Genomic DNA, 26,440 nt, shown 5'->3' on the forward strand with positions numbered 1-26,440 from the left:
TCAAGACTGCATTCTTCACATGCTATTTTGTCAAGCTAACATGTAGCGGTTAGTTTTTAAGTCTGGGTACGATTATCAGTCTGTTATTCAGTCTGGTTGTTTCTCTGTTACACCAGCTAGCTAGCATTTTACAGGTTAGCTTGCCAGTCAGAACAGCTCGCAAGGACCTATAAATGAACTTCTTTGTGTCACTTTCTGGTGTAACCGGGCGCTAAAAGACTACAGCCATGTTAGCGCCCACTTATGAGGCTTCAATACTGATTCCACTCCAAAAAACAAAAATGTAGACCATAATTCTCAGATTCTTACCAGCTAACAGAACAAAAAACTTGACAAAACATACAGCTGAGCTGAACTTAAGCTGTAATTTGCACTGAAGCTGTAATTTGCACTGAATGCTAACAGGCTGCATGCTAATGTGTTAACAGTAGCATGTTACTGGATAAAACTAAATTATGAGTTGAAGCAATGTTTTGATTCTTGGGCTCATAAAAACCTCTAAAAATCTCCAATAAATGAAGATCAGTCAGGAACTGTTTTTCACTTTTGAACACTGAATACATTTGAAACTGAAAGTTTCAGCAATGAACAGAGCTGTATGTTATAGCTGGTGTCAGCTGACTTCAGCAACAGGTTGTGAGAAACAAAAGGCATAACAGTATGAACACATGAAAATGTGAAAAGAAAATACACAAACTCAGTACAATAAGACAAAACATTTGGCATCAGGTTCGAACAGGATGAGAAAAATCGGTGGTTAAGTTGTTTAGGTTTAGATTTGTTGGGGAGTGTTTCAGTCCAGCTTTGTTCCACAGGGTTCACACACTTGAATTTTCCAACAGGACGTCCAGGTACACAGATTTTTGAATATTTTGATCTCAAAAATCAACCAAGAGACACCAAAGGTTCTGGTTTGTAGTCAAAGGGAAAGCCAAGAGGAGTTTCTATTAATCATTTAAGGTCTTTGTTTATTGTGAGGAACTTAAAAAAAACCTCCAATGGTCACTAAAGTCTAAAAATCAATCTGTGATACCTGTAGAGGATCTTTCTTTTGTTTCACACCTTTACCATCACGTACCACAACAATTTAACCCTAAACTGAAGTGAAAAACAGAAGCTTTGTTAATCTCAAGTGCTACTCAAAACTCGAAAATTTCTGGAAAGTCAAATTTGTGGAAAAAACTTGATCAGTATCGTCCTTTCAAATACTGTAAATGTGACATTTAGCAAAGGCACTTATTCTCATAACCCAGGTGAAGATGTTCTAACATCAGAAAACTGCATATTGTAGCTTAACAGGCATGAAGCTCGACACGTTTTCTCTGGAAAAACACTGAAATGTGGCTTCTTCCACATGATCTACAAACATGGAGTCTTTAGTTTTTAGGTAAACCACACAAGAAGTACAGTTTGCTAAGCTTGAACAGAAAACATCTACAGAGGCTGATTTTTTTTCTAATAACAACGCGTGACATAATCAGCATGTCAGAGTCTTTATGCGAGTCTCAGGCACTTATTTGGTTCAGTCACACCAACATTTTTCGGACCAAAGTAAAATAGAATCAACATGATTAGTGGATTCAAAGTAAATCTGCACTGAGTTTTCATTTTGTCGAAGTTTTCAATGTCGGCAAACTTCAACAAACTCTGACATCTGTGCTGCTGCCGTGTCTTCACAGTGTTCACCTCTGAATAAACGGAGAGCAAGAAAGTCCAAAACAGAAGAAGCTAGCTGCTAGTTTTTTGAAGTCTGGGTACCTGAGTTGTTCAGTGGTTAATGTGGTCAACTTCCTGCTACCAAAAGAACAATTACCAGTGGAGAAGCAGTTAAAGAGAGAAGTATTCAGTCTTGCTTTTACGTTACCGGCTAACTAGCATTTAACTAGCCACAGTAGCTTGTCAGTTCTACGTCTCCAAGGATGAAAAAACAACCTCAGCATGAAAGTTTGTGGCGTGACGAAGCGCTTTAGCCACACTGATCCGTCCACCTGTTGTTTTTTTTATAATTCCTTTGACAAAACAAAACTTAATACAGTCCCAACGTACAATAATCTGTCAGAGATGGACACATCAGCAGCAGAGAGCTGAAGTGAAACCAGAACGTCCAGAAGCAAAATCTCATTAATAGTAACTTAAATAACTAAAAATCCAGCTTTAAAACAGTATGTCAGGTTGTTCACCAAGTTTTAGATAAAAATGGTAATTTTTTTTAAAAAGAAAATGTGGTAATTATTCAATTTTTCAGTTTAAAGCAGCCTTTAATTAACTGCATTTCCCATAAGCCCACACACTGCACACACTGCAGGTTAAACGACTCGGCTCGTTGAGTGTCTGGCGTTTTTCTGCATTCTGAGTAGAGCTGCAACTAATGATTATCATCAATATCGACTAATCTTAATTATTTTCTCAATTAATCGTTTAAATGTTGAAAAATTGTGAGAAAACAGGATTCACAGTTTCTTAAAATTAGCTTGTTTTATCTGACTAACAGTCCAAAACCTTTAAATATTCAATGTACTGTCACATATGGCAACGAAAAACAGCAAATGGTCTCATGTGAGAAGCTGGAACCAAAGAACTACTGAAACAATTAATCGATTATCAAAATAGTTGGACTAATCAATCAATCGTTTCAGCGCTACGTTGGAGTTATCATAATTACGAGATTCAGAGTTGTGAATAACGTTCACACCTACTTCCCAAAGGTTAGTCTGAAAGCTCTTATATGTCTGATTGGATGCTTCATAATTCAGAAGTGACTGAAATCAAACAAACATGGCCGCCTCACATCTGCTGAAGTCTCGTTCATGGCGACTAAACCCAAATTTAACGGTCGTTAGTGTTATGTTGTTTGTTCACAGTATTCTTAACCAACTCTGTAATGATTCAACCGTGTTGAGTCGTCTGGTGACGCGAACATTCGAAGGTCGTAAACGTGGGAATCTTTATATTTCCCTCTCGTCTCTGGAAAACAGCTGGAAAATAGACTTGATAAGAGATCGCTCGTGAGTTTTATGTTTGAGGACGAAAGTAGAGTGGCAACGATTAATCGATTAGTTGCCAATTATTAAATTAATTGACAATTATTTTGATAATCAATTAATCGTTTTGATTTTTTAAGGGAAAAAAAGTAAAAATTCTCTCATTCCAGCTTCTTAAATGTGAATATTTTCTGGTTTCTTTAGTCTCTAATGACAGTAAACTGAATATCTGTGTTGTGGACAAAACAAGACATTTGAGGACGTCGTCTTGGACTTCACTGATCAACATTTTTCACCATTTTCAGTTTATAGACCAAACAACTAATCGATTAATCCAGAAAAATAATCAACAGACTAATCGATAATGAAATAATCATTTGTTGCAGCCCTGAATGAAACCAAGTTCTGATGATTCAGTCACAGCAAATTGAACTTGTGAATGAAACTGAATGAGATCGAACTGAGTTACAGAAGCTAGTGGATCGGAGGCTCGACAGGAAGTGACATCAGTCTTGACTCGGGCTCTCTGTGGACGCCTTTCATTGACAAAAGAATCAGAAACAAAACACAGATGAAGAGAAACGACAGATTGGTGTGATCGGCTCAGTGCAGTCTGAGTCTTGTGACGCTTCCTCAGAGACTGCGGTGGGTTTGAGGATCCAGGATCATGTAGTTGTTCAGTGGTTAACCCGGTCAGCTAGCATAAGAACGATCACCAGGTTGTTCATGTTGATGTCATCCAGGTTAAAGCCTTTAATCTGATCCCAGAGCAGCAGAGTCGTCACCTGCTGTGGTTTGTAGACGTAGTTTGAAGCCCGGTGACTGAACCGGGCGACTGTACGAGATCATGTGAATAATTAACAGCCGCTGTGCACAAACGCAGTCTGGTTTCTACCTACAGCGAGTGACACACCGGATTCGTGCTCAGAGTCATCTGGGCGCGATCTCCGGCACCATGGCGGTCAGGTGGATGGTCGGACACGAGTCTCTGTGTCTCAGCTTGAACATCAGCTGCTCTTTTTCCTGAGAAAGATTCTGGTTTACTGCTGCCTGCCTCTCCAGCGCCACCTTCAGGTCCTGCTGCTCCTTCGATAGTTGCCTGAGAAACAAAAACAAAGACGGATTAAAGTTCATCTGACTTTTGTGGCACCGCGGCAGGTTCTTCCACAGACTTTTTTCATCAAAATTGAATCATAAAAGTCTCTGTTTTAAAGTTGAACTGTCAGTTTGAGGCCACCAAACGTTCCCTGAGAAATACTTTCAGATGACAAGAAGCTCAATTTATGAAGCTTTTAACAAACCGTTCAGCTCATTTATTTTGTGGTAACTCTCCTAAACATCGTAGCTTCAAGACCTGAGACATTTACTGCTGTTGGAACCAGTTTTTTTTATGATAAACCTCCAAGAAAACAGCAGCTTTTAACAGTTTAACGTGTAGCTACCTCAGCAGAAAAGTAACTGTCAAGAGCATTAATAGTTTTCAGCTGCGAAGGAGAGTTTAAAATGATCTAAGCTCAACTGTTTATGTGATTTTAATTAATTCTTACTGAACCTTCATGCGTGTTCACAAAATTACATTTAATACTTTTTAAGACCTTTTTAACACCACATAGAGGCAATTTAACACCGTTTTCATGGTCAAACCAGTTAAAGAATGATGGAAAACCAGTAGGAACAATAAGGCCTACAATTATTTACTAAGTACATGAATGTATTAACATTTAGATTACATTTTTGTCAGCACTTCCCAGCTGTATATAACAATAGTTTCTAGGGATATACTTAATCATTTAACCTTCCGAGGACTTTTGAGGAGTAAATTTAATGCTTTTTAAGACTTTTTAAGATCTGCAGATGCTCTCAACGTCTTTCCTCTATTTGTTTACTATAAACTGCATGTGTATGACAAAGCCAACAACAAAATCACATCATATAAAATAAAGAATAAATAAATTAATTCATGGTTTGGACCGTAAGTGATGATGTGTCTCAGCAGGTGAAATATCCAGCAGGTGGCGCCACATTCCTGCTTTATGAAGAAGAGAAGATTGAAACACTTACTGAATGAGACTCTGATAGTTGTCTATCCGGACTCCCAGATCCTCGTTCTGCTGCAGGATGTGGATGATCTGGTCCTCCAGAGACAGATTCTTCTCCACCTGAGATCACGAGACACGAAGAAGAAGAAGTAAAGAACGATGACGACGTAAAATAACAACAACGATTTACAGGACGTATAAATCAAAGCGTTGAGAAAAAGAAGAAGAAACAAAGTTGATAAAGACTTCAGTCGACCTACCAGAGCGTCCATCTGCTGCAGCTTCCTGCTCTGCTCCTGCACACGCTCGCTCTTCATCTCGATGACGAACAGCAGAGACTCCTGCTCGGACTCCCAGAATGCACCTGGGCTGCCGTGGGCCTAGAGGTCAGAGGTGAGAGCGCAGAGAACTTTTTAAACTCTTTACTGAAGAATCCAGAAACAGAAAACGTAACATCAGGTTGGTTACAGATCTCCAATTAAATAAAACAACTCAACCCCCACCGCCCCATGACCTCCGACCCCAAACACACCTGAATATTTCTCTGCAGGTCCTTCTTAAACGTTGATTCTTCTACTCGTCTCTTCAGCTCGTTATAAACCTGCAGCTCTGCTGACAGCTCCTCAACTTTAGCCTTCAATCATAGAAATGACAAAGAAACAATATGTTAAGATTGTTGTTGTGATGCAGAAAACTAATAAAAGAAACTACAGGATCGACATCCTGCTAAACATGACTGTAGAGTTTGTGAGCGACTTGCAGCTTCTGCTTTAAGTAAATAAACTGAGTTATTTGATTCGCTCGTTATTTACCTTCAGGACGTTTTCAGCAGCCTGAAACTTTTCCGTCAGCTGAGTTTTCTCTTGTTCATGTTTCTTCTGCAGCTCTGCAGGAAACAAGTCAAAGTCAGTGTGTTGCTGAAAGAATCGCATGCAAACAGCCGTAACACGCGGTGCAAACAGTAGAATACACAGTAGAATACACGGTTCTACTGTAAATACCAAGATGATCCACACACACATCAAATGAAAGGCTGTAATATAGAACAGTTGAACAGTACTTTGAATTGTATTTTATAGTATATTGTATTATACAAATACAGCTAAAAGTCAAGTATTCCTTTTAGTTTATTGGCAATTTAGTCATTATAATTTTGTTGATGGTAGCACTTTACTATAAGTTCCCATATTTATCATTAATAATCAGAATATAAGCAGTGATGGTTTATAACTCACTATAATGTAGCTGTAAGCAGATAGAAGCATTTATTAAGTCACTCACAGCAAATATTAATCTACTTTAGGTTTCTGCTGTTTACTCGACTTTGGATCAGCTTAACTGATCAATAAAAACTATTAATGGCATCATCTTTGAAAGCATCTTCACTTTAGTGTGCAAGATTTTTGCACATTTCTGTGTTTTCAAGCTGTTGTCGTCACCTTCGGCGCGTCTCTCATGTTCCTCAGTAGCAGTTTTACTCTTCTGTTCGTGCAGGACGTTTAAATCAGCCGTCGTCTCCGTTTTCACCTGAAAATCACATCATGACATTTAACTGTAACTGTAATTATAACACCAAAACATTAAAAAAAGCAACAAACTGAAAGATGAACATTAAAATATGCTTCAGATATGAGGATGTAAATAAAGCAGAGCTGCTCTCTGATTGGTGCGTCTGCGGTGACGCTCTGTAGGTTGAGGTGTGTTTAAACGCTCAGCGAGGTCACGGCGAGGACACGAGCTGCAAGTTCAAAGTGACAAACTCCTGGCTGCAGATTCAGGTGGTCACCTGACCCGGAGAGCCCGGTCAGCTGCCCCCAGTCTATGAATAACTACTTCTCTGGTTTCTGATTATGAAGCAGACTTTCACTTCTGCCAATGAAATTACAGCCGTATGTGATGTTTCAACATCACGAGCGTTAATCTGTGCAGGGATTTAATCCCATTCAGACCCGACAGCCTCAGCGAAGGTCCGACACACTGACGCTCCAGTTCATCCTAAAGATGTTGGACGGGGTTCAGGTTCAAGTCCTTCACACATCAAACTGTGAGGAGGAAGATTCATGAGGAATGAGCTGCAGTTTGTATCAGCCAGATCTGAACCCACAGACATGAAACACGTATTTTTAGATTCAGCGTGACCGACACTTCAGGAGGATATCTTTATCTCTGATGTGCACTGCAAGCAAGCAGCAGACGGCCTCTAGATGCTCCAACTGACTCCTGTTCAAAAAGCCTCATGTAGAAATAATAAATCACTTTATCAACGAGTCATTCTGGTCTCAATCTCTATGTTCAGGTCCTCTAACAAGTGTGCTGGTGGTCAGTTTGGAAGTCATTGCTCCGTTGTAATCTGCATATTCTGCAACTCTGAGCTTCAAACTGGCTCCAATGAAACCAACAGGTGACGTCACACCTCGCTACGTCCATCTTTATATGACGATCGCCAATAAACCTCCATAAATCCACTTCGAAACCTGACTGAGAATCATCACATGTTGAAGTTTTCTTCAGTGATAGTTGTCTGAACATGATCTTACGCTGCTAACAGCTGATTCACACGACTTTTAACAGAGACTATTTGACTAAATGTGAGTGTCTGAAAGAGAACAACAGCACATCTGATCAGCTTTCATGGGTTTTTACTCTCCTGATGGTTTTATTTGTTTCTGTCGTCATGTTAACGGGCCGACATGTTGCTGTTTCCATCTCAAGATTCTCTGTAAAATGTCCTAAAATGAACCATTAAATACCTGCAAATTACTCTCAATTATAAAATTAAAGGATCATTAAAATAAATAGTTGTGATGAAATGAGCCTCATACAGAGATGGACTGGATTAAAATCACCTCACCTACAGACACTGATACAGTCTGAGTGGATCTTTAGAGGAACAAACCAGAACCAGAACCAGTACATATCTCGTATACAGCACAGTTCACGTAGCTCTAAAGATCAACGATCGGCTCTTCTTCTTCTTCTCACCTTATCGAGGATGCTCAGGACTAGAGCGCACACCTCCTCGTCGGCGTGGTCCTTCAGGAGCTCCGCCCTCTCTGGGTTCCCATTGGCCGACAGCACTTCCTTTAAGGTCCTCAGCTGCCACTCGAACCGCTCCAGCTGCTTCTCCAGACAGACGTCAGGTGAGCCGGACGCACGTTTACCTGCCCAGACGGAAAAAAAAACAACAACAAATCAACAACAAGACGAAGCAAAATGTAGAAGAAGAATGAAGGAGAAAATAAGCCTGATGATGTCATAGTGATGTCAGAGGCCTCTAACAATGCTGCCGGTTATTTTCTCTATTACTCAATTAGTCATTTAATACATAAAATATCAGAAAATAATGAAGAAATGTCCGTTTTAGTTTCCTAAAGCCCAACAAACAGTCTGAAACCTAAAAATATTCAGTTTACTATCAGATAAGATGAAGAAAAGCATCACATTCTCATTTTTTTGCTTCAAAATTGACTAAAACAAGTAATTAATTATCAGAATAGATGCAGATTAGCTGATTGATAAACTAATTAATTAATCGTTGCTGCTCTATAAAAGCTGTTTTGTATTTTAGTGACTGAAGTTCAGGATTTCCGGTGCTGAGAGAGTTAACGCTGAGAAACTGCTCACAGGTATGAGGTCATCGTCACGGAAACTTAAAAACAGACATTCAACACACACACACACACACACACACACACCGATGACATCATCTACATGTAGACACACGCCGCTCTGTCCGTTCGCTTCCACTGACGTCTTCACTTTAATCCTCAACACAACTCGAAAAACATCATAAAGTTAAATATTAACACTGTAAAAACAAAGATATTTAATTATGGAAATTTATAATAAACTTTTATGAACTTAAGGACGTTAAAAGTCTGTGTTTATCTGAAATGTGAACACTGGTATGTTTCCGTAATAATCTGAGAACAGCACGTCGCAGCCTGTCTGAAGATTAATTATTTCTAAACAAACAGCAGTTTTACTTTTATTCAGCTGCTGTTTGATATCAGCTCACTGCAGATATAAATAAAGAACATTAATAATAGCAGATATATCACTATCAGATTTTTAAATTCCCAAACATTAGTATCAGTATCAACCTTTAAAAATCAGTTTATCAGTCAGATCTCATCAGCTGGAGGAGACGAGACCTGAACGTGGAATCAAATGTCATTAAAAAACAAACAGCTGTGGTTCATTTCCACACTGCAGACTGATTATACACTGAATATAGTTCTGTACATACTAAAGGAAACTGTAAACTCCTTCAGACAAGCTTCCTACACGCTGGAAATATATATATATATTTAAACCATAAATCCAGCTTCATGCATCACGTTTTTTGCAGTTAATATAAGAGAAATTAAAGCTGCAACAATTAATAAACAATTAGTTGTCAACTATTAAATTAATCACCAACTATTTTGATAATTGATTAATTGTTTAGAGTCATTTTCCAAGAAAAAAAAAATCTAATTCTCTGATTCCAGCTTCTTAAATGTGAATATTTGTTTTTTGGGGTTTTTGTATTTTTTTTATTTGCACAAAGGTTACAATAGGAGAGGAAGGAAGTCCAGAGGGCTTATACAAAGTCCTCCCCTTCCTTTCAACAAGTCATAAAAACATACAGTTAGGGCTGTAGTCTGCTGGTCGACTGGTCGATTAGTTGGTCGATATGCTCTCGTCCGACTAAATTCTCATTGGTCGAATAATCTCCGTGTTATTTTCATAAGGAGAAAAGTGCTACATCAACAGCTTTCCAGGATTAATCCATTATTTCCTGCGGCAGGAGGGACAGACTAACAAATTACCTGTGAAAACAACGGGGATGTATTCAAAACACCCCCGTTGTTTTCACAACTTTGAACTCGCCCAACCTGATGGAGCCTGCTGGGTCTAACTGTACTCAACGGTTACTGAATCTGTGTTTCTCCAGAATGACGCAACGAGAACCCCCGCCAGGCCAAAAAAAACAAAAGATAATATTTGATACCGACAGCGTTTGGGAGTCTCTGAGCAGCGCTGTTCCGGTACGTGAGTCAACCTCTGTGTCGTTGCCTGGGAAACCACTGGTCGCGCGGCTCCGTTAAGGATTATGTTTGCGTAGCGAGCGGGAAAGAGCGGCAGAGAAGTGACGGTGGATGTGAGGCGGAGCAGAGGAAAAGGTTAGTAGTAAGTTGTCAGTCTGGCAGTAAATGTACAGCACAGACTACAGTGTGTCAGTTAATAAATGCTAAATGTTGGAAAAGTGAAAGAGATTAACTCCAAAGTTAGCAACTATGGGTTAGCATAACCTGAAGACACAAAACAGAGAAATACAGAACAGAGAAATGTGTGGCTGCCGAGTTTACTGTGCTCTCTGTCCCGTTACATCGCGCCCCCCCCTCCCCAAAATTTTCGACCAAAATTTTCTTTGGTTGACTACAGCCCTACATATTGTCATAAAACAATATAGCATCAAATAAACAAAGAAACGTGAATAGCAAAAAAAAAACAAGAGAAAAAGAAAGAAAAGAAAAAATTAACAGAAATTTGAACACTTTAAATGTGCAAGAGGTGTAATATATACACACAAAATTCTGTTTGAAGTGTTATTAAAGAAGATTTTCTGGTGTCTTTAGTGTCTGTGACAGTAAACTGAAGATCTTTTGTGGATAAATTAAGACATTTGAGGCCGTCGTCTTGTTCTTTAGGAAACGCTGATCGACATTCTTCAGTTTTCTGACATTTTATGGACCAAAGAACTGACAAATTAAGCAATAATGAAAATGATTGTTAGTTGCAGCCCTAAAATGTTTTTTTAAAACACTCAGTAGTTATTTTTTGTTTTCTGAGGTTTCCTGGAGCAGTTTCACTACCATCAAACAACTCAAAAATCAACAGTTTTTATACTTTATATATCTTCCATTTTGTGTATATTACACGTTATTCATGTTATTTCACCTGTATTTATATTTAGTAAAGTACTTTACTACCTCAGTCAGGCTGTTAGAGTAGTTTTGCATGTACAGTATGTGTGTATATATATATATATATATTTATTTATTTGCACAGTCCCATTCACTTCAATGAGAAAGTGTGTCCAGACCTCTGACTGGTCCTGGATATGATTGGAGGGGGTTTCACATCTTTCTTTTTCTACCACATGACCACTGTTTCTTCTTCTGTGTCTTTAAAGCAGCTATAATCATGTTTTCATATCAACAGATCAGAGGTCGGTGTGTAACATGTCGGTCGTGGCTCGTAGCGACTCTGCAGCTCCTCTCAGCTGTTTATCCGTCCGGCTGCAACTTCTACCGTTTAGCGACGATACATCTGAAAATGGCTGAAAAACTAGTGGACAAACCATCAGCTAATGCGGGTATGTTTTCATGTTTTACGAGATTTATTTAAGATTTAATGGTTGGGTCAATAAAATCTTTTAAATCTGGAATAAATATCTTATTTTGTTATTTGCACAAGAGAATTATAGACCAACAATTTACAATCCTGACTGCAATTATGAGGTTTTATAGTAAACGGGATAAACCGCAAAGAGTATTTTGGCATTCAGCTTTTTTTTTCCCAGTCTGACTCTTCTCTCCTGACAAAACATTACAGCTGTATTGATTAATTGACTGATAATCTATCTATCTGAGCTGATATGTTGATGAACTGACTGATAAGTATCTACGTAGGGAGTTGTGGTTCTACCGGCGGTGCTGCAGCCCTCAGTGAATCACAGAAGGATGACGGCAGCACCATCCTGTTTTTAAATGCGTGGTTTCTCCCATTAAAACTGTACATTCTGCTCATAAACATGAGGAAATGAGGAAGTGACTGGTTGTGACTGGAGATGAGTCACAGCTTCACAGCATATGATTCACTCAGTCACTCAACAACAGCCTCCTCTGTTCTTTCTTATCATGATGTCAGAAATTAAACTGATTTCTCTGTTATTAAACTGTCATCGTTCAGGCGCTGCAGGGAGATTTTGTTGGGGTTTTTGTGGCCTGAAACCACTTTTTACAACATCAAAAAACTGTGACAGGTGTTTATTACAAACTCTTCAATATGAGTTCATATCAAAGAAAGAAACGTAGGAACTATTTCTGAAGCAGCGACCTGTAAATATATCAGCAGCTGAATAGACGCTAAGATGTGACACATCTTGACATTTATCAGACAGAGTTCTCGTGAACTTTGCTTCAGGAAACAAGACGAGCAAACAGGAAGTGAAAGAAGGTAAACCCACAAACACACACTCTCTCTCTCTCACCTCCGTCATCTCGGTGGCTGTTGTCTTTCCGTGTCTTCTCTCCCTTCTTGCCTTTGCTTTTCTTCTGATAAAAACAGGAAGAGAGAAGAAGAGTTTCAGTGACGATATGAACAAACTAAAAAGAACAGAAACAGACTGATATGATGAGTGTTTATTGGCTCCCTCGTGATCAGATGACTTCTATTTTAAAAGGACGGGTTCACAGTTTTTCCAGTGTGTCTATAAACCAGCAGTCAGGTGTCCATATGAACAGTGAAAGAGGTTTTCCTCGCTGTAATCATTCCTCCTGTTCATACTGGATATTAAAAGATCCCCTTCATCCACAGTGTTTCCACACAAAAGTCTGTGTGAAGCTTCTATTCAGCTTCATCAGTCTGAGTTAGTCATATCAAGTGGATATCTGACACATTTACAGTCTTTTTAGCATCAAATTCCCTCTTTGTGTTTCCTCGGACAGTGTTTCCTTGTTGAGCTGCAGGTGGAAGTATAGTAACAAAAAGAGGGACTTTGGCACTAAAAAGACTGTAACGTTGAAAGATATCTACTTGATTTGACTCATTTGGACGCTGAAGCTTCATATTAGCTTCAGATAAACTCTGAAATACATTTTTTACACAGAAGGAGGACTGTGGATTTTGTCCTCCATCACTTCCATTGTAAGGTCATTATGAAGGGATCTTCTAATGGTCAGTATGAACAGGAGGAATGATTACAGCAAGAAAAATAGGTTTTTATGTTCATTTGGGCTCCTGACTGTTGGTGAACTTGTCCTTTAAGGTGGATCTGTGAGTATTTCTGCATCGCTGTTTAAATCTCTTCTGCCTCTGAGTCCTTTCAGACCGCAGAGCTGCACCCAGACTGTCTTTGAGCAATTTATTTCACAACCAGCAGCAACACCAACTGTAGTTGTGAAGAAACTAAACACTGACAGGGTGTCTCCTGTATAAACGCTCTGTGCCTGTGTAACATCATGAAGTCACTAAATGCCCCATGTCAACCATCTACGCTGCATGAAAAGAAATAAAAGGACGAGACTGTCGATACACTGATGTCATACGTGTTTTTAACTGAAGTACTTTGTGGTTTTGGACTTTTGGTCGGACAAAATTAAGACATTTGATGACATCACCTTGGACTTAAGGAAACTCTGATGCAAATTTTTTTTAGTATTTTAAGGTTTTATAGACCAAAACCACCAGCCAATGACTCAATAATGAAAATAATCACTATAGCTGCACTATAATCACTTCACCTGGTGAAACTGCTCTTTAACAATATTTCGGCTGTACTTTATTAATCAATTAAAGCTCCTTGTTGAAATCTTTATTCTTTATGACACACATCAGGAGGACTGGAGGTTGGTTGAACCTGTAGGTCTGTCTGGACCCTCTGAGGCCCCCCCGGCAGCAGCAGAGTCCTGCTTCAGGTCTGAGAGTTAAACTGGAGCAGTGAGCTTGTTATGAAAGCTGACTCTGACTCTGCCAGCTTCATTAGTCTTCACATGACTGACGCTGAAGCTTTCACTCTTTTCTTCCTCTGTTGTTCCATTATTACATAACTTCAGCTGCTCAGTTTGTTTGTTTGAGCTGCTGATTAAAAAGGACCAAAAAGGACCTTTCTCCTCAGACCTGCACGCTGATGAACTGCAGCCTCTCTGAGTTCAGCATGACCAAGCAGCAAACCTCCGGATCTGAAAAACGAAGCTAAAGAGGAAGTGCCAAAAACTGCAGTTCCTCCAATGGCCACATGAGGTTCCAAAAGTAGGTCAATCCACATAGACCCCTATGTTAAAACACACAACTTAACAGCAGAAATATACACCTTTACAGCCTGGTACTAAAACAGTTTTAGCTAATATCCCCGTTCATGACAACTGTACAGTTTTTATATAACTCACCTGTTTTAATTTTATTTAGGCTTAAAGTTATGCATAATTAAGAATCTGCTTTGAGTGACAGGTGGGTCACAGGCAAGTCTCTGAGACAACGTTGGTTAGGTAACGTAACCATGGCGTAACCCCAGACTCACAGAGTATAGACGTAGCCGTTCATGAAAGTTAACTGTAACATGTTGGTTGACTAAAACACTAAGGAGTCGGATGTTCAGTTATTACGGTGAGTTCATTTTGTTTTAATGGTTTTTAGTCTGTTTTTAACTAGCGAAAATTAGCATTAGCATTATCACAGTTATCCATAGACTGTAAATGCACCGTGCTAAAAAAGCTAGCAGCTAGCATAAGGGTCAGCTCCACTCTGGTCACTTCTCCAAAAATCCAACATGGCAACAGTCAAAATGCAAACTCGAGGTTTCAAAATGGGAGTTGACAAACCAGCGGGTGACGTCACGGTGACAACGTCCGTTATTGTTTACAGTCTATTGACACTAGAAGAAAAGGACACTGGTCCTTTTCATCAGTGACTCTGACTGTAATGTTGAGGTTGCCGCTGTGAATCATCCCAGATCACTCAGACATTCACCATATTTGTTGTGCAACAAATGTTTTGGAGGAGATCACTGTACTCACAACACAGGAAGTACAAGAAGACTAAAAACACCGATCTGAATTAGTCCAATACTTTAATTTATGACCAAACATCTGTTCTCTGTGTTTAGTGTTAATCTAAGATGGATAAACATTATACCTGATCGTTTTTCCAGTGAACATATGAAAACTGTCTTGTGTGTTTGTTGTCTTATGACAATAAAATCAAACTAAGTTGAAGAAAAGCAGCATCACTGGAAAAATCACAGGTTAATTTAATTAAAGGGTAATTTCTCTGTTGTCACACTGTCAAATGGCCTGATGAGAACATATGTTGGTCACAATTTGTTTTCTTTTAAGTCTATACGTTAAAAATGAATATCAGCAGACTCAGCAGATACTTTAGATCGTCCTCTGCTGTACATACATATCAGCTGAAAATCTCTGATGTGAAGAAATATGAAGATAAAAAGATGATGTCATCTGAACTGCTGCTTCAAACACTGCTGGTTAACTGACACACACACTGAAATGCTTACTGCGTTGCCTCACACCCACACATTGCTCAAGCACAGTGAGGCCAAACAATCACACCCTAAAACACACACACACACACACACACACACCCTCTCACTGTATAAACACGTCTAAACGCTGCTCTGCAAACTGGACACCGACTTTATTTAAACACAGAGCTGAAACAATAAATATCTCAGCTTTAAACACGTCGCTGAGTTCAGTCGGGAGGCGAAGTGGACAAGAGCGCTGCGGCGTGTCGACGTGTTTCACAGATCTGTTTAAATCTGGACAGGAGGAGGAGGAGGAGGAGGAGGAAGAGGAGGAGAAGAAGCATATGTTCCTGCAGGCGTCGCAGAGGCCCTGGCTTTAAAAAAAAAAAAAACACCATAAATCACAGCAGCAGCTCCTCTCCTCTGTTTGCACAGCACTTCACCTTCAAGAAAAACCTGCCTGCTCTGAGCTGCACGTCTCATTTCACAGAAGAGTTTTAGTTTCTGCAGATGTTTATCAGGAGAAAGAAGCATCAGCAGCTCATTGGTCGACTTAAACCTTGATGGGTGGAGCTGAGTGCAGTTCAAACTCAGAAAAGAACAAGAAATAAGACAAGAGGAAGCTATATGTTGAAGTCTTCAGCACACTAACAGCTTCATTTTCTTCCCTAATTCAACAAAAAGCCTTTTAAAACGTATGAAAGTCGTCACATAATGACAAAAAACTAAACCAGACTTGGTCATAAAACAAAGTATTGAACAAATTAACAGTTTGATCTGAGGAGGATCAAAGTTATTACAGTTCATCCTGAGGGGATCCAGAGCCTCTTCTCTTTTATTTAGGCTAAACTTCATGCAACGTGTCATTTAAACTGCACAAACATTTTATAACACGATCATCCAAAATACAGCGTGTAGTCACACAAAGGTTCAAAACCAGTTAAAACAAGATTTTATTTTCCTTAAATATGTAACAAATACATCAAAAATAAATATGTTTATGAAACAAATAAATATCACCTGTATATGTGCATCAGTAGGCCTAAAATGAGCCAATCTGGAGACTCATGAGCTCAGTTTTTCTTATTTGGGTGAAACAGCCATAATATAGTGATCAGTGCTTAAGGCATCATCATCATCATCATCATCATCATCATCATCATCACCGGTCGATGCTGCCAAGCACTGACATAAATACAGTATCACATTATCCAGAGTATCTGAAGTAGTGGACTCTTTAAAACAAGCAGCAGGACGTCATGGCGACGCTCCTCATGTCATCATTGGTTATTCAGTCTGCTGAAGGAAAACAGGACACATTAGAAACATGATAATAATAAATAAAAGATTTATAGATTTAGTTTATTTTAGAAATGACAATAAAGGCTTGTTCAGCTCGAGGCTGTTTGTTGGGAGCGATTAAGAACTACTTCTGGGAATAAGACAGAAGTTGGCAAGACAACATACATGATGGATGTTTTTATGAAATGTGGGTTTACAGTATAAACCTGAAACTAACCACTAAGCTATTTTTGGCCAAGTCTGACAATTTTACAGCTTCAAAAGAAAATCAAAAGTCTAAATTAATAGTCTACTGTCTACTTGTTTTACTCACTACCACCAAACCCTATCCTGCTTATTTTAATAACTCCCTCTAGTTTCATCCATTACATTTACTCTAACGTTGGTTACAGCTCAGCCAAGAACATGACAACTTGTAAAAGTTGTTTCATGAACCACAATCTACTCACTTTCTCCGCCTCTCTGCTGTGTCCTCTTCCCGTTTATCTTCCACCAAACTTTCCTCCGAGATCGCCGGAGCCTCCCACCACTAGAGACCTCAGTCTCAGGGAACGCCGTCCTGCTTCTCTGGGTCAACTTCCTCTATCTCGAGGACCCCCTGCATCCAGCAGCCGCCATGAGTTGTGTCTGTCCGTCACCTTTCCAAGTCGTACTCAACTAGCACTACCAAGTTGTATGAGTGAGCTACGGTGGGGCTGGACCTGGAGGTGGAGCTGGACCTGGACTAGGCCAGGCTCCACCCATTGGCTCTGCAGTGAGCAGCCTCTCGCTTCAACTTTTTACCAGATAACCGCTGCGTTTTTTTTGCTGCCCCCATTCAGAACAACAGGTGAGCTGCATTTTTTTCACACACTGCCAATCTCAGTGTGAACGCAGCCTTAGAGACTAAAATGTTCAGATATTCAATTTACAGTCATATATTTGAAAAGCTGCAACCATCAAATGTTTGATACTTTTGCTTGAAAAATGATGTAAACAATCTATGGATTACAAAAATAGTTGCAGTTGCATAGTTGATGCTGGAACAAGGAAGTATTCTGCATTTTTGCTTTAAAAAAGGCTTAAACAATTAATCAATTATCAAAACGGTCTTGGTTTGTCTTGTCAAAGACATTCGTGTTACTCTCATGTTTGACAAACAAAAGCATCAAATCATCACATATGAGAAGCTGAAACCAGGAAACATGGAATTTTTGCCCAAAAAGCGTCTTAAACAATTAATGTGATTATCAAAATTAGTGCCGATCAATTTTCTATCGATAGACTAATCATTGCAGCTCTGCTTTCTGTCCTCTCTTAAAATGATAATCGTGTTGGGCAGCAGCTCGTATCAGCCGTCCCTAATTAATTCTGTGAGTCACTTGATGACAAAATAAAACTCCTCTGTTGTCGGTTTGCGTGTCTGTACTCGACCAAAGATCATCTGTGAGGGAAGAAGCTCCACTCTGTAACTCCGCTGTACAATCAGAGTGTTTCTGTATTTCCAACAGAGTGAGACGTCTTCTCTCTCCGGAGGATCGGGTCACCTCAAGTTTTCATGAGTAGCGTCTGGGTGTGGTAGAGGTCAGAAAAAGTTGAATGAAAAGCTGAACTTCTCTCCCGCAGCCTGTATGATTGTGTCACAGTCTTTACGAGTGACAAACATGTTTCTGTGCAACAGTAATGACTGTTTTCCTCCTCTGAGAAACCACAGAACAACAAAATAAAAGTGCTGTGTGAGCTTCTGCCGTTTCCAAATGCTGCAGCAGGATTCAAGGCTCACACACACACACACATACACACACACGGACGGACGCTCGTGTTTCTAAACCCATGAGGACATTTATGACTTTGACCTCATTTTTATTCTCTTTAGACTTTGAGCACAGAGCTGCGTTTCCAGGAGAGGACAAACACATCGCTGTCTTCTCCGGGTTCGCAGCTATGTGACAAAATGTCTGCTCCAGTGTCGGTGAGTGTTACAGGGATGAGATTTAACGTTTTATGAAGAATCTCCTGAACGAGGTTAAACTCACACATGGAGATGAAAACAAGCTCAAACCTTCTTCTGTGTTTTTCCTTCAACGTGAAAAATGTCTCACGTTTTACCAGCAGTCACAGTTCACCCTGTAGGCCGTTTTCACACCTGCCGTGTTTCATTCAGTTGAGTCGACCCCGGGAGCGTTTTCCCCCTTGGTGAGGTTCGTTTGGGCAGATGTGAACACAGCAACCGCACTCGGGTGCAGATCAAAACAACGGGACCGAGACCTTGTTGAAGAGATGTTCTCAGTCCGGTTACAAAGGAACTCTGGTACAGTTCGTTTGAGGTCTGACCTCGATCCAAACCAACTGCAGGAAGCATTACAAATTTTTTGGATTAAAGGCACCTTTAGTGTCCGTATGAGACGCATCAAGCCTTCAATTAACTCCAGTGTAAACCACATCATTATTGGACGCCATGAGACTGATGACGTCTATATAAAAAGGAGGAGGGGGAGGATTGGGTAAATGGCTGGATAGTTAGATGGCAAAAAGTGACCACTGTTCGCCTCCCGCAATGATATGTCGGTAGTTGCTAAATTATTCTCTGACCGTTGTGATAATCAAATAATCGCTTCAGTCTTTTTTGTCTTTTCAACTCACCACCAGGTGGTGATCAGTTAACAGCTTCTTTACCTGAGTGTCCAAAACATGCAGCTGCAGATCTGATGACACAACTACAAAGTTGCTCATCAATCTTTGGCCGAAGATGTTCTGGTACCAGGTACAACTATGAACAACCTTATGATCGAACATGGTGTTTGTTATGGCCAATCCATGGCCAGCATAGAAGTCCAGTAACATGCAACACTCCTGTTCAGATCAGGCAGGCAGTTCTTCCCAGTCACCCCCCTCCAGGTTTTTCCGTCATTGCCCACATGAACGTTGAAGTCCCCAGCAGAACAATGGACTCACCAGGCCGCGCCCCCTCTAGGGCCCCACCCAGAGACCCCATGAAGGTTGGATACTCCCAACTGCTGTTCAGTGCGTATGCACAACAGTCTTCCTCCAAGCAACACGTAGCCACAGGGAGGCGACCCTCTTGTTCTGCGGGGAGAACTCCAACAGTGCAGCGCTCATCTGGGGACTCCTGAGTATCCCAACACCCACCCGGCACCTCTCACCCTGGGCAACTCCAGAAAAGAAGACAGTCCAGCCCCTCTTCAGGAATTTGGTTCCAGAGCTGGTGCTGTGTGTAAAGGTGAGCCCAACTATATCTAGTCAGTACCGCTCCACCTGCCGCACTAACTCTTCCCCACCAGGGAGATGATGTTCCACATCCTTAGAACCATTTTATGATGCCTGGGAACAGCACGTCCAGGTCCCCGCCCCTGCCTGCTGCCCATTTGACAATGTACCCAACTCACAGGTTGGCGACTCCATGTTATTTGCCCGACCATGCCCCATGGGTCAAGGCCTGGCCACCAGACACTCGCCAGCGAGCTCCCCTCTCAGGTCTGGCTCTAGGAGGATACCCCGGTCTCCCTCTTCCGGGCAAGGTTCCCACATGCCTGAAATGCCACCTCATTGAGGTCTATGAATTGTTTTTGGTCTGGACCCTCACCTGTTCAAGTATCTTGGGGTCTTGTTCACAGTGAGGGTAAGATGGAGCGTGAGGTCGACAGGCGGATCAGTGCAGCATCAGCAGTAGACAAAGCTCTCAGTTTACCAGTCGGTCTATGTTCCAACCCTCACCTGTGGTCACGAGCTTTGGGTAGTGACTGAAAGAAAGAGATCACGGATACAAGCGGCTGAAATGAGTTTCCACCGGAGAGTGTCTGGGCTCAGTCTTTGAGATCGGATGAGGACCTCAGACATCTGGGGGGAGCTCGGAGTAGAACCGCTGCTCCTTCACATTGAAAGGAGCCACCTGAGGTGGTTTGGGCACCTGGTTAGGATCCTCCTGGATGCCTCCCTCTGGAGGTGTTCCAGGCAAATCCAACTGGTATGAGACCCGGGGGCAGAGCCAGAACACACTGCAGGGACTACATATCTCTCCTGGCCTGGGAATGCCTTGGGATCCCCCAGGAGCAGCTGGAGGGTGTTGCCAGTTGAAGGATGTCTGGGTTTCTTTACTCAGTCTGATGCCATCGTGACCTGGTGGATGGAAGTCTCCTAGACCAAGTACAGTACTACTCACATGCATAATGATGACATTACTGAACAGCCCAACTTGTCCTGGAAAATACAATATATGGTTCAATATATAAGCCTGTAAATGGCGGAACTGAAGGAACCCAAAGCTGCTGCTGTTGTTCCTCCAGAAAACTAAGGTCATCGCTGAACACATGCTGCTCATTGAGGAGAAGAAACTCATCACAGAGTTGTGGGTTTTGTTTCAGACCAGGAGATATTTCAAAGTCGTGTGATTAACTGCTCGCTGTGGAGAAAACAAGCTTCATGTGGCGTCGTTCACGAGGAGAAACTATCAATATATCAAAGATGAAAACACTGTGATGTCGCTGTAAATACGAGCAGAACTGCTGCCTTTTAGATTCACTTTATTCATGGATCCTTTGAAGAATTACAAGCTGAGTTTAACTCTGTTAAAGCTCCATTAAACACTTAAAGAAGCTCTTAAGAGTCCTGAGCTCATATGATTAGAACCAGAGGAGGAGGCTCAACAACTGGAGGAAAATATCAAACTGATTATTTTCTATTAATCTAACTCTAGGCTCTGAATTTTTTTGGTAACGACCAAAACGTGTTGGTCGCCAATTATCAAAAACTGTCATGTATTCAAAAATCTGAATATTCTTCTAATTTGTTCCTGATTTAGATCTAAATTTTTCCATTTTCAGTCTGTATTTTATTAAGACAAAGTTCTTGTACAGCTGCTTGTGTTTATACGCCATTTCATATTTGACAACTTTGACCTAAAAACATGTTTATATTTTTCATACCAGTCGGGTATCTTTTCAGGATTAGATTAACATTTCAAACATAGTTGGTCTGTAGAGCGGCAAACAATTAGTTGATAAATAGAAAATTAATCAGCAAATATGTGGATAATCGATTCATCATTTCAGTCATTTTTAACAGGAAAATGCCAAATATGTGCTGGTTGCAGCTTCTCAAATCTTCATCTTAAATCTTTGGATGTTGGACTGTTAATCTGACAGAAGCAGACATTTGAAGATGTCATCTTGCTTCCATTTTTCAAACTGAGCTACAACCACCAATTATTTTCATTACTGATTAATCTTCTCATTATTTTCTCAGTTAATCGTTTGGTCAATAAAACATCAGAAAACGATGAAAAAACAGCCATCACAATATCCTGGAGCACAAGATGGCGTCTTCAAATGTCTTATTTTGTCCAACCGACAGTCCAAAACCCAAAAATATTAAATTTACAGTGACGCAAGACCAAGAAAAGCAATATATTCTCACATTTGAGAGTTTCAAACCAGCAAATGTTAAGCATTTCAAAACTACTTACCAAGTAAACTTTGCTAGTTTCTAAGAGATGATACTGGTCTGATCCAGTTAGATCCAAGCTGCGATAACTCAGAATTGATTCTTACAGTAAAGACAATGTGATTGTACTGATGAATGTCACTGTGTGGCTCAGCAATAATCAATAAACTGATTATCAGTTATCAGGGGTCAGGAGACGATGCTGCTGCTCTGTTGGTCGGGCGGTGACATCATCGCGTACGTTTATATTTCGGGTAAAGTTCACGATGCAGCAGCTGCACAATAAACTGCACAACAGATGCTGTCGGCTGCAGCTCTGAGGGCGTCTGCTTCCTGCTGCAGCGAGCCAGGCGGTTCTCAACCTGAGGTTTGGGGCTCTGCGGGGGGGTCGGGAGATGATTTATGTCTGTCTGAGTCCTTTTCTGTGCTGTCAAATGTGTTTGTTTGTTTGTTTCTGTACCAGCGTCACATAAACAACAAAAACACATCCGGACGGACGATTCAGGCCAGCAGCGGGTCATATCTTCTCGTTGCCGTGGTGACGAAGATAAATTCAGATATTTATCAGCGAAATAAAACAAAAGTCACATGAGGCTCTGGTGTATCAGAACCTCTGCAGGCAGAACTCATCTGATCATAAAACAACTTTACAGCCTGAACATGACCAGTATATTAAAGTCTAATAAAGGCAGAACGTCTCAGATACGACATCATCATGTGACTAAAGTACACCAGTCACATGATAACAGGTGGTTGTATAAAGTCTTTTTTGTGATTATTGCGGCCAAAAATTCTTGATTTTTGCAGCATCTTTTCTCAAAAACTGTGATACAATATGTGATTTTTATGTCTCTTTTTACTGTTAAATTGCAGGAATCGGGGGGAAAAATTGTAAGACTGCTGCAGGTAATGAGACTCATCGTCAGCGTTTCCAAAAAATGCAATAACAAACTTCTTAAAGTAGATTTCAATGGCGATCGAGTTAATTAAGCTCCAATCAGCTCACTAAATAATCCAGTAAGAGAGGTGACGGGTTACAGCTCTTCACTAAACATCTGCCACTTCCTCATTAGTTGAATCTCTTGCTTTGGTGTGAATGCACTCTAAGAACTGTAGTACTTCTTGTTTTCTTACAGTAAGTTCCTCTAGTGGATGCAGTTTTTAAACTGAAATGACACGAAGTAAAAAGTTAATTAATGTGAGTTTTCAGCAGCAGTGAGTGTTTTGCTGCCAACAGTAAAGGTCAGACTGAGCAGCAGAACATTCATGATTCGGCTTTTGAGCTTTAAATCCGGCCAAATCGTATTTCCACAACACTTTCCTCACAGCTCGTTGTTTTGTGCGGTTTTCATCTTTTAAACAGATGTCTGCTCGGTGTGTAACAGCACACTGCAGCCCAGACATAAACTCAGTGTGCAGAATGGAAAACCGTAACCTCTGACGGTCCATCACATCATCACACCATCTGTCAGCTCGCTGAGACACCTGGACGAGTGAGAATCAGAGCGCCGCAGGTGAGAGACGACCTGCAGCGGCGACAGGAGCTCTAATATGTCCACGAGTTACCGTCTTCTTCTGCACCTTCAACGCTTTAAAACACCACGCAGACTGCAATTTAAAACATAAGGACCGCAATGTAGGGATGCAACTAACAATTATTTTCATGATTGATGAAGCATTTTGTCTATAAAATGTCCAAAAATGCCCGTTCTAACTTCTTCTTTTGTCTGGTAAACAGTTTCAAATCCAAAGATATTCAGTTTACCTTCATGTTTGTCACATAAAAGCTTCAAATCATCAAACAGAAGCTGCATCCAGCTTTTTTTGTATTTCTCCTTAAATAATAATTTAAGTAATTTTTGTGTTAATACTGTTGTTGTTGTTGCAGCAACAGTATTAACAGCATATTAAAGGCGTCAGTGTGTATTGATGACCTGCAGCAGCAGCAGCTCAGACTCTGATCCTCTCTGACCGATCTGCTTCTATTCTGAGCTAATCAAAGCTTTACTGAGCTTTCAGGTTACGCAACAGCCTGCAGCTCCGTTCTGCTCTGTTCTCTGTTGTTCTGCTCTGTTCTCCGTTGTTCTCCGTTGTTCTGCTCTGTTCTCTATTGTTCTCTTCTGTTCTGTAGAGAACGTGTTCTGAGTCGCTCCTCTTCCACTCAAAAACACCTTCAGCTGGATGTTCTTCTTCTTCTCTATGCAGTTTGTTTTCAGAGTTTATCCCAACTGGGCGTAGCTGCAGGAAGTCTGACATCACAACCAGTTTGGAGTTTCTCTGTTCTTCAGTCTCTTGTCATTAATCGTCTGACATATACGCAGATATCTGTAAGTCTGCAATGAGCAGAACGACAGTGAAAAAATATTTTGAGGTTTTGGACTTTTAGTCGGACAAAACAAGACGTTTGAAGACGTCACCTTGTGCTGTAGGATATTATGTCCAGCTAATTGTTTTTTTGATGTTTTATAGACCGAACAATTAGTCAAGAAAGTTGTGATGTCATAAATCCTGCAGGTACGTGCAGGTGTTAAACTGAGAACAGAGAAACTTTCAAAACAAGAAAAAGAAGAAGAAGAACAACAGGAACTTTAAGTGGATTCAAAAGGATCTGGATCCATAAAATGCATAAAATCAAACTCCAACCGGACGCCCGGAGGCCCCCAGACCTCAGTTTGGAAACCACTGACCCGCATGAAGCCTCGGCTGCTCCGTCAGTTTCTATCAATAACTGGTGGAAGACAACAGCTGCCAAACTACAGACACGTTTCCTCTCAGCGGGAAAGAAATACAGCTCTGAACCCCACAGAACAGACACAACAGACAGTTTAGACAACAGACAGTACGGACAGAACTGACACAGCAAAATACAGGAACATTATATTGACTTCACACCAACAGTGAGGTCACACTTTGACCTGACACATGAACCAAGTTAAATGTGCTTTTAAGTGTTGAAATGTGTAGAAATTAAAGGATAACAACACTTCTATGATAAATGTTATCATTTAAAAAGTCATCTCAATACCCAGATTTTTTTATTTTTCTAAGTATTTTAAACGGCACTGCAGAGTGAAACCCACAAAGGGAAGTTACTGAATGTATTTTAGAACTATTAAAGCGACATTTTAAAAGATTAAAAAAATACCATAAAACTCCATGAAATCGTTACTGTCGAGACAGTGAAGGAGATACAACTATATTTTGAGGCGCAGTAAAGCATCAGAGGTGATGTAAAAGTTAAAACTGGGTGTCCATCTTCGAGCAGCACCGTGGGAAAACAGCTCACACGATGCCAGATTCAAAACAGATGTTGAGAAAAGACGCTAAAAGTCTCCGCGTTTTCTTTTTCAGACTGAATGTGTCGACAAATCATCAGCTGCATGTTTGTTTCTGGGTGTTAAATTAAGATTATTTGTTAGAAGAAGTGCGCCGTGTGTGCAGCACACGGTCCGTTATCCGGAGCTCATTCCCGGCACGTTTTGTAGCTGCCGGGCGCCTGCTAATGAGCTTCCTCCCCCCCGAAACAAAGTGAACTTCTACCGAGACTCTAGTGTTTTCTATTTGATTTTAGCGCCGGAGCTCCTCACCTTGCTGTGGCTGCAGCCCATCCCTCCTCCTCCGAGCTCCTCTGTCGGTGTGAAGCCGCTCTCTCTCTCCGCAGCTCGGCTTCTTGCTCTCCGTGTTTCTTCCCTCTGTTGACAACTTTCAAACACTCCGGAAAAAACTCCGTGAACGCACCGCTCCGGCCGCCGGTCGCAGGGGGCGGGGCTTATCTCTGTGCGACGTTCAGGGACACTTCGTAAACTACAGAATTTAATTAGAGTTTTTTTGAAATTTTTTCTTGAGTTGGCCATCTTTGAAACATATTTATTTAAAAATAATTATATGAGCCATGAATGAATTTATAGCGAATTTAGAATTAATTGTGAATGTGTCATCTTTTTATATTTTGGTTATTTGTTATTGCTATTTTTGTCATATTGTCATTTGCTACTGCCAGTGGTGGAAAGTAACTACGCACATTTACCCAAGTGATTTGATTTTGATGTACTTTACTTGAGTATTTCCATGTGATGCTACTTTCTACATTTCAGAGGGAAATATTGTACTTTCTACTCCACTACATTTATTTGACAGCTTTAGTTACTTTTCAGATGAAGATTTGACACAATGGATAATATAACAAGCTTTTAAAATACAACACATTGTTAAAGATGAAACCAGTGGTTTCCAACCTTTTAGTCTTTTGACGTCTTACAAAAAGCAGTGTGTAGTCGGGGTCACATTTCACATGTCTATGAGTTGTTAACAGCTCCACCAAATAGTGATTTTTCCCTCCAAACTTCTCACATGCTTTCATTCCAATAAATGTTCAAATGATCCAATATTTCAGCAAAAATCAAAGATTAGAGAAAAAGTCCAAAAAC

The 26,440-nt window shown here is 40.5% G+C and overlaps 1 protein-coding gene and 1 long non-coding RNA gene across 2 annotated transcripts; one reads left to right on the forward strand and one right to left on the reverse strand.

Annotated features, from left to right (window-relative positions):
* Positions 1 to 3,295: 3,295 nt before the first annotated feature.
* Positions 3,296 to 25,806, reverse strand: ccdc69 (coiled-coil domain containing 69). Its single transcript, XM_042418387.1, has 9 exons — positions 25,601 to 25,806; positions 12,282 to 12,345; positions 8,003 to 8,181; positions 6,460 to 6,547; positions 5,833 to 5,906; positions 5,553 to 5,654; positions 5,281 to 5,400; positions 5,043 to 5,140; positions 3,296 to 4,080 (listed from the first exon to the last, which is right to left on the reverse strand). Exons 1-9 carry the CDS (start codon positions 25,619 to 25,621, stop codon positions 3,912 to 3,914), a joined length of 915 nt encoding a protein of 304 aa, XP_042274321.1. The 5' UTR covers positions 25,622 to 25,806; the 3' UTR covers positions 3,296 to 3,911.
* LOC121901569 lies at positions 10,023 to 12,243 on the forward strand. Its single transcript, XR_006097315.1, has 3 exons — positions 10,023 to 10,188; positions 11,231 to 11,384; positions 12,188 to 12,243. It is a non-coding gene; the product is annotated as an uncharacterized LOC121901569 (long non-coding RNA).
* Positions 25,807 to 26,440: the final 634 nt, after the last annotated feature.

This window comes from Thunnus maccoyii, chromosome 8, assembly GCF_910596095.1.
Source record: "Thunnus maccoyii chromosome 8, fThuMac1.1, whole genome shotgun sequence".
NCBI classification, from domain to species: domain Eukaryota; kingdom Metazoa; phylum Chordata; class Actinopteri; order Scombriformes; family Scombridae; genus Thunnus; species Thunnus maccoyii.